At 44.1% G+C, this 9,173-nt stretch overlaps 1 protein-coding gene across 1 annotated transcript in view; it reads right to left on the bottom strand.

The window, feature by feature from the left end:
- The window catches only part of ELK4 (ELK4, ETS-domain protein (SRF accessory protein 1)), a 7,526-nt gene extending 3,237 nt beyond the window's left edge, over window positions 1-4,289 (bottom strand). The window contains exons 1-4 of the mRNA XM_009327358.1: window positions 4,275-4,289; window positions 3,593-3,808; window positions 1,250-2,161; window positions 1-114 (exon numbers count right to left, since the gene is read on the bottom strand). The exon at window positions 1-114 is cut by the window's left edge and continues 1 nt beyond it. Coding sequence (XP_009325633.1) covers window positions 1-114; window positions 1,250-2,161; window positions 3,593-3,799 — 1,233 coding nt within the window. The 5' untranslated portion in view covers window positions 3,800-3,808; window positions 4,275-4,289. The remainder of the gene's footprint in view (window positions 115-1,249; window positions 2,162-3,592; window positions 3,809-4,274) is intronic.
- Between the last annotated feature and the right edge of the window lie 4,884 nt (window positions 4,290-9,173).

The raw sequence follows: 9,173 nt of genomic DNA, 5'->3' as shown, positions 1-9,173 counted from the left end.
AAAGAGTGTATTAGCACCTTGCCACCTTGCAGGACTGAGAGGAGCAACTGGGCTTAGCGTACTCCAGAAGTGAATACTGGAGAGCAAGGGACTGGGGGTCAGCAAGATGGGAGTCTGCAAAACACAAGAGAGTCAGCTGCGTGAAACCTGCACTGGGAGTAAGCATAGCACATGCGAATCCAGCCCCAATAATCTCAGCTCCTACAGCTGCAGAGGGCTGGGTCCAAATTTCCGGAACTCCCATTCCCTCCTCCCGCCTCCTCCTCCTCCTCCCTTCAAACCCCACAACAGCGGCAGCAGTCATCCGGCTGTCCCTCCCCTTGCTGAGCAAATCTTCTCCCAACGGCTGCCAAATCCTGCTGTAACCTACAGCACATCGGCTCCTCCTGCAATTCACTATACAGCACCTGCAAGTGACTTTGGAAAACTCAGTCCGTGAATTTAAAAAGAGCAGACAGGGGGCACACGCGTGGTCCGGGCGACACTGACTATGTAAGCCACAACAAAAGACATTTACATCCAGCTTCTGAATATTCTGGATGTTCCAGGTTCACTGGCCAAACGCCTCGAAGGGTGCCAAAAGAGCAACTACACTTGATTTTTTCCTGTCTTCAGCCATTTCAGTTTTCAATTACAGTTTCACTCTAATTCCAATTTATTACAGGAAAGAGATTAAATATATACAGAACAATTTAACAGCCTAGTTGGATTCAGTTCTCTTCCAAAGTTTCCATGAGGCATAAAAGCTTTCTTTTCCCACACAAAAACAACAACCAAATCAAGCAGCCGTTCTTATTGCTGTTAGGTCACGATACTCTGGTCTTAAGTAAATGGCTACTAAATCAAGCAAAAGGAAGCGGCTAAACAGACACCTCCGTGGTTCTCTATTTTTAAAGCATTTTCAGAATCAGCCTGAAGGATAAGGGCAGGGTTTAGGGTTTTTGAAATAATTCAGTATCACCCTGGCAAGATTTACAAAGGATCCTGCTGGTGCTGGTTTGGGTTTTGCCTCCACATGCTAACGCTGTACAGACGTGTGCAGCTGACATACCACTTGGGCACACTTTGGGGCGGAAGCTAATACCGATTATGAATAAAGTTTCTGTTTTATAAGAAAAATGGGAGTGACAGAACTCCAAATATAATCTACCGACTATTCATTTCCCACTTGCCTTCCCTTATTGTTTTAAAATATAACATAACCACTATTGTTACTAAAAAAAACCCAACAGGAAGGGAATTAGGTTACCTGAGAGAAAAGTGCTGGAGTAAGAGAAGCAGTTGGGAGAGAAGGACTCAGAATCCCCAGTGGACTTGGATCACTGCCTGTAATGACGAGAGTAGGAGCCAACTCCAGCCCTTTGGGTTTTTTAGATCTGGAGAGGTGATTGGCAAACTCCTTCTCCAGCACAGATGAATCCTGCTCTTTGGGCTCTGGGGATTGATGCTGAAGGCTCTGAGCCTGCTCCAGCTGCTGAGAAGCCACAGACTCTATGTCCGTGTCAATGTCCAGGTCAGGATTAGAGCTCAGGGGCGGCGACGGGGGTGTGGAGGGAACTTGCAGAGTGGGAGAAACTGAGGATATGGGTGGAGTCGGGGTGAAGCTGGTGGTTAAGTTTGGCAAAGGTGCTGGAGCTTCAGGGACAGTTAACTTGGGTAGAACAAGAGTCTCCATTTTTTCCGATCCCATGGGAAGAGAGGATGCGGTTGAAGAGGCAGAAGCAGTGGAAGTGGCAGAGACCGCTGAAGTGGTAGAGACCAGGGGGACAGATGAAGGCTTTTTGGAGGGCATGGTTACAAACTTGATGACGGAGGGTGTTGGATCCTGAGCAGGTTTCTTCTCCATCAGTTTCTCAGCTGGATTCTCAATCTTGATGGACCTGAAGAGTTTTACGCTGGAAGAGTTCAGGGAGTTCAGAGTAAAAGAGGAGTACAAGCCTGAGTGGATATAGTCATTGCGGCTGGAGGATTTAGCACATGACTGAGACTTCTCCTTCCCACAGTTTTCCACATCCTTTGGAGCACTGCTAACTTCCGCAAAACCAGTCATTTCAGGGTCTCCTTCTATACGGCCCACGACAAGTGGATCCATATTTAAAATCTCCGGATAAGAAACAAACTTGTACACAAACTTCTTACCATTCACTTTTTTAATGATATTCTGTGGGTAAGAAGACATATATATTTAGACCTTCTTCAGATTAATTTTCTTCCTACAAACACTGCCTAAAATAGACTGAGGAATTAGACAGTCTGTAATCTTTCATCAAAAATTGTTCCTTTTTTCTTTTTTAAAAACACCCTGCATTCTTGCAATTCAGTTATGCTCCCAAAGTATCATTTCCAGAGCTCGCAGACAAAACACTAAAACAGGTGTGCTTAACCTGACATTAAATATCTAACAGCAGCCTTAAAACTGCCAAGCAATTCTGTTTAACATATTTTAAAAGATCAGCTAAGAAACAAAAAAATACCCATTACCCCCATCAAAGATCACTGACCTGGGTGCAGTAAGTGTAATATAACAGGAGAACCTGCAGAATTAAAGCTTACAGGTTTTCAGAATTGAGAGCTAATACTTCAAATCAAACCACCTTTATGCTTAATAAGATGATCATAAAAGAAAATAAGTAGCTGAACTAGTCAGCAGAACGTAGGCTAATCAGCTATTTCAATACCACAAAATAGCATATGTCAAACTTGTTTTGCTCCTAAGTGAAATGCCACACACAATTTGGACCTAAGAAGATTCTTATTTATCGTACAATTATTATTACCGAGAACGCTCGGTACAAAGTCAGATTTGTGCTACCCAATAATAAACTCCAAGCAACATACCACCTGCTACAAACTGACAGGTTCCTCAGAAACTGTGTTTTATTTTTTACCTCGTACACCCACACGATAAGAGTTGTGGGGTAAATGGCTTATTGAAACGAAGGTAAGACTCCCACGCTGTGGTTCTAGCTCAGCTTTTTGGCACTACCTGCGCGCCAATGAAAGGCTCTCGCAAGTTATTAGAAGACATCAGCAAAACAAGAGAAGCATCTTACTCTGCTGGACTAAACTCGCTGACCACATTAGAGGTGTGATTCTGAATACATGGAGAAAAAGAAAAATACTTTGGGCTGCTTCACTGAAAATCCTTATTTTGATAGCCCCTTCCTAGAGACAGTTACAGAAAAGATCTCAAGGTGGTGCAATATTCACCATCTCAGTCATCATCACATCACCATTCCACTGCTTAAACTGGAGTGCTGAGGATTTTAACCCTTGCAAGGGCACATATTTTTGGAAAGGGCATTAGTATTCAAAGACGAATTCGTATTAGCAAAGACATAAATCAAAGAAGGTAACATTTTGCACAAAGCTATCTAGAACCTTATAAAATAACCACTGGGGAGGAAATGCAGCACAATGACAAATGAAAGAAAAAAAACCCCTCTAAACATAAACTAGTCCACCTTACTTAAGTCTGGGAGACAGAAGTGACACCTATCCCCTTGAAGAGAATGAAAAAGGAAACAAAGCTCATTAGGCAGAAGCTGGTAAGGTGGATAAGGATTTGAGGTGGATTTACGGACTTTGTTACCTTCACATAATAGTATCTGAGAGCACGGCTGAGTTTATCATAGTTCATACTGGGCTTGTTCTTGCGGATTCCCCAGAGTCTGGCCACCTCCTCTGCCTGCAGCAGTTTGAACTCCCCGTCGTTGGAGGTCCAACAGATGATATTCTTGTTCTGAGGCTCTTGGAGGAGTTGGAGGAGGAACTGCCACAGGGTGATAGCACTGTCCATAGCAGTAAGCTGCAATTCAGAAAGGCAGATAAAGAGGCAACAGATTAGGAACAGTGCATTTTCTTTGTCTCCCTAGAAGGGGGTAATGGAGCAGAGATGTTATTTCCAAAGCCAGCAAGAGTAAAAATTATTAGTCACCAGTCGTGAAAGATGTTCCCTGCAGAACAGAGAGGCTGAGAGCCAACTGCTGTCGTCTCCTCCCACATGTCAGTACTTTTCACATGGGTTATATTTAGCCTCATTTAACTAAATCAGGTCACTTTGGGTAAGTTGCAATGAGTCACTATCCAAAAAAATTTTTCTAAGTTGCTCCATGTTCACCCACTCTGACTTGTACTGCTTTATGAGAAACAGCTCAGGTGCACCCAGGTAAAAATCAAACCACCCACTCACCTCCCCCTTCCCTTACGTGCACCCACCTCCAACCGCGGTATCTTTAAGAAAACAGAGCAGATCCAGTAACTGCTTAAGTCACCTGAAGATGCCACAGTGCAGAACAACTCGATTTTCCTTCAGTTCACGTTTCTACTGCCTCTTTGTAAGCAGCCCTCTCAATCAACCCCCAGCCTCCTCTCTTTCAAATCTCCTTTCTTTTCCAAATTTCATCCCTGTCTTTTCTGAGAGAGTAAACAAGAAAGTAAGTAAAACGATTTCAAATGCTGCCTTCGCTTTTCTCTCGATTCCTGCCACGTCTTACCTATATCAGTCATTTATGCTGAGACTTTCTAGGACCAGTATCTGTCAGTTGATTCATGCACTTCCAGCATGGTTTTCTAGCACTGAAGCTGTCGATGTATAAATTCATCAAGGACAGACAAGGTGGCAGAGATGACGTTTTTTCTTGACCATATCTGACCACATGAAACAGTACTTCCACAGATATTTTTAGGCAGAACGCTAATAATCCGGTCTGCACAAGGAAAGTATAAGATACATTGTGAATTAAACCAGATAAAGTTATATTAATTCAGTATCCCACACAGATTCTCTTCTTCCAGAACAGAACGGCTTCTATTAATGCAGCTTAAACTTCTTCCAACGAAATAAAAACAAACCCAGCCATTCTGGAATAAGAACCATTGCGATGAATTACACTAAAAATGTTTTGATATGCGTAACTGCTAGACTTTTTTTTTTCCCCAGACACAGTTAAACCGCAATAAAGGCAAACCTAAAGAGTACAGGGGTTTCCATCTGGGTGAATCTGCAGCCCGAGCGACTAAATGCTATTCGCAAGCAGAAGCTCCAAAACAGAGGCATCAAGTCCAACTTCAGCAAGCAGGGCTCACGCCCGTATTGTTTAAAGTCCATGTATACGCAGGGATAAGTTTAAGATTCAGTCGGCACTGCCAGTTCATCTTTGCTACCAAAGCCTTTTATTCCAATCTCATTACTGCCCAGCACTTATCCAGCCCTATATAAGGAAGAGAACGGTCTACATGTCAGAGCTTCAGCATTTAGTCAGGCCTGTAAAAAGGATTATGGCTGACAGTTTACACAGGACTTCACATTCTTATTGAAATAAGGTGCCCTAGGGCAGGTACTTTTTTGGGCACAGCCCATTGCATTTAACCTATTTTTAAGAATACCTGCCTAATAGCATGCTTACATGACTATACAGGGATGTTACATTGATCAAGTCAGTCAAATTGCTGCAATTACAAGGAACAATCTCAAAATGAAGGACACCCACACCACCTTGTTATGCTGGCCTAAGGTGCTTTCCTTTTTAATTACTGTATGCTTACAACTCCGTGCTTGCCCAAATTAATTGCTCGGTAGTCTAAGAAAATATCAGCTGCTGAACGCTGTGCTTTGAGACTCTTCCCACACTGCACCGTGGCATGCCAGCTGAACCGTACGGGAACTCAGGGCCGGGCAACCACATTAAAACTCTTCCAGGACTTCTCCTCCGACTTGCACTCACATTTGCCAGTAACATTTCATATCTGCCTACTGGCAAGGCAGAGGACGTGCGCGCTGCGGAGCATCACAGGCGGAGCCTCGTTATCCTGTCAGGATGATGCACATGCATGGGGTGTTGTGGAGACATAAGGACTTGATTCTACCATTCTGCAGAGCTGTCAATACCAGTGATATGTGTTAACAGAGAAAGAGCAGGAATATGAAGTTGAGTGATTATTCCCACGCTGCATTTATCTACAGCACTTTCAAAACCCATAAGCAGCACTGCACCAAATAGCACTGACTGATGCAATGGGAGGCAATCGCGTAGAAATTAGATTAGCAGCAGAATCTCGGAGTGGCAAAGGCTTTTTTTTCCTCCTCCTAAAAACCCATGCAGATTTCACCCCAGAATTTAAATGCTGTTATTTCACTGGGCTGCTTTCCTTTAGTAAGAAGTACCTCGCCATTATTATCTCGAAGCTCACCAAGCTCTACCGCAGTCAAGTGTTATTGCCTAGGTCGCAGCTGGTTTTGAATCGAGTTGCACAACGCTGACAGACCAGCACTCTGAGTTCAGCAGTACCGAGTAAGCAGGGAGTGACTGAAATGATGGACAATACAAGACTTTTTTTTTCCAAAAAAAAAAACCCTTTCCCAGCGATGAGCTAGTGGTGTTTTGTTGAAAGGATATAAAAAAAAAAAAAAAAAAAAAAAAAAAAAAGAGTTCATGCTGCCTAAATCCCAAATACTGCAGCTTTCTGGCTGGAAGGATCCTTCTCCCAGGGGCAGAGTTACAGACTGGTCTGGAGTGTTACCTTGATCAAGTTACTACTGATGTTTCTGGCGCTTACAGGCTTTAGGGGTGTCACGATTCCTTCCACCATTTGGAGGATACACTGCATATCCTCAGCACCCTCTGCTTTATTAAGTCTTACGTTGGACGTGGTAACAACAGGGTGGAGAAGTTTTACTTACTCCTTGGCTGTCGTAGAACAGGAGCCGAGAGCACTTTGGAATTGTTAATGGATAGGTTATATTGCATATGAGAGAATGAATGTCCCTCTTTAATAAATATTTATTGCATGCATCTACAGGAAACGATGGAGAGAGACCTCAACGCAACTGGGAGTATAGAGTTTTTCTGAAGATTATAGACAGACAAAGGGAAGGTCAGAAAATAGCCCTCCCAGTTGGTCAAAGCAATGAGATCACAGGTGGATCTCGCCCCTTCAGAGTCCAGGAGTAAGCTGTTGACTGGGAAAGGATATGTATATGGGAGACAACGTTGTATTACGAATCAAGACATCTCATTTAACTTTTTTATTAAAGTTGCTTTGATACGGCGTAAGAATACATCAAAGAACTGTCGCTTCTTCAGGAAAAAGCAGAATAAAAAGCATCACACGAGGTGTAAAATTAAAACCAGTACAGGCAAGATGAGCACTTCTCTTTGTTTAAGAAGAACCGACTGACATGTTAAAAAGGTTCTTCCTTCTTCAGCACCTGGGGCAGAAGGCGGCTGACGCCTTTCATGAGCCTTTACCTTGCAACCACAGGGACTGCGCAGCGGTTCAAGCTCCTCGTGCTATCCGCGTTTTGCAGAACATCTTCAGCTGCCCTGGCGTGGGGGGACCCGCTGATACAGAGGCTCCCGTCCACACCACAGCCATTTTCAGGGCCACGTACTCAAAAGCGTCCCCCTCCTGCATTGACGCTGGAAGGAATTCAGAAGATCCTCTTGTCCTTTTCATTCAGACATACGGCAAAACCCACACTCTTCAGAGACGTTACAGGCCCACTAGTTAAACTAAAGAAATCGGGGTGAGGACAGGAACCCACTGTCCCACTCCTACTCTACACTAATAATTGTGAGATGTTACTTGTCTTGTGATTTGTAAACAGCATTTCAACTTCTTCCAAAACAACGTCTCCCTTCACGAAAAGGCATCAATCTCCTAGCACAGCTCCCCGTCAGCATAAAAAGCCTACTAGTTTGATTGCTTTTTCTTCAAGATGAATACACCAATAATTACAAGCGCACCCTTGCAAACTGTCTTTTTGCTGAAGGTTATTTCCCTTATAAGAGTCCATGGAGAAAGAAAAAGGTCTCATTTGAAAAGACAATGAGGGCATTAGGCAGAGAGGCAATACTGCTGCTTATGACAACGGCCTTTCCACTTCTGCACCATTTGAGTACGAGGAAAAAATAGTTGCTAGAGGCAGAGGGCAGTTATACTTTGTAATGAGTATGCTAAAATAGAGCACTATTATTGTCTTGAGATCTTCTCTGACGCCTACGGATGACCCTTGAAGTATACTGAGTAGCTGACAGAATTTGGCTGCAGTACTCTAAATACAAACGCTGCAAACTTGAGCTTTCTCATGTTCCTGCAGCTTCGTTTGAGGTTGCTGTAAGCTTTGTTTGAGGCCTTGACTTTACAAAGCCTTGAGTTTACAAAAAAGCCAGGACATGAGATATACATCTTTTCCGGTGACTTCTCCTCATGCATCTGTGCCACGACGTGCTCCACGCAATCAGTTTGATTACAGAGCCTCAAGGCTTTGCACCTTCCGTGGAAGGAGAGTGCGCAATCACTGGGTGGCAAAGCAGACAGGAGGAACAGTTTAGGAAGTGGCATACGGTAATCTCTCCTGTGGCCAGCAGCTATGCTTACTACTGCAAAACAAACTCAAGTGTTCATCCCTTTGTGCTCAAAAAGGAGAGGGACACCTCGCTGTGCCCCAGCAAGGCAGCAGCCAGCCAGGCCCTCAGAAGGTAGCAGAGGCAGGACCGGGGGGCTCTGCCCTAACCCCCATCTTCAAGGTCTTCTGGCAGATTTCCTGTGCTTTGACTCAACACCAAGAACAGCTCGAGTAATCTTTCGCCTCAGTTTGTTCCAACGGCCTCTTATAAGCATTGGCAGCCTGACGGCTTCTCCAGATGGACTGAATAAAGCAGTCAGGTCTACAGCCTTGTCAGAACCCACAGAGAAACGAAGGATGGTGCAAAGGAAAGAAAGGATGTCACACAGACGTTACGCAGCGAGGACAAAATCATCGCTATTGTGTATTTAAATGGCACGGTTACAGCTGTCCAGGTATTTACACAGAAGTGACATCTCAAAAGATGACTTTGGAAGCAGCACAGAGCAGAGGTAGACACAGGGTGACACAGAAACCTCTTCTCAGATCACAAACGCTTTGTTTAAAAAAAAACCCAAACAAAAAAGGCAGCGTCGGTAACTCAGAGATGGTCTTGGGGACCTCACGCTTAGTGATGCAAGTCAGCCGTTCAGCGGGCAAGCAGGTGAGCAAATGAAGCCTTTACACAATTCCAGGAAGGCCGGACTTGCTGTGTGTACAACACAGGCGCACTCTGCACATGCGCAGCAAAGCTGAGCTGTTAAGACTTTACCGTGCAAAACTATTCCCATGGTTTCTTAATAGTTTAAGATGGACATGGTGT

Source organism: Pygoscelis adeliae, unplaced genomic scaffold (genome assembly GCF_000699105.1).
Source record: "Pygoscelis adeliae isolate BGI_AS28 unplaced genomic scaffold, ASM69910v1 Scaffold197, whole genome shotgun sequence".
Lineage (NCBI taxonomy): Eukaryota > Metazoa > Chordata > Aves > Sphenisciformes > Spheniscidae > Pygoscelis > Pygoscelis adeliae.
Note: the sequence above shows the minus strand (reverse complement) of the source record. Positions and strands in the feature narration are given on the sequence as shown.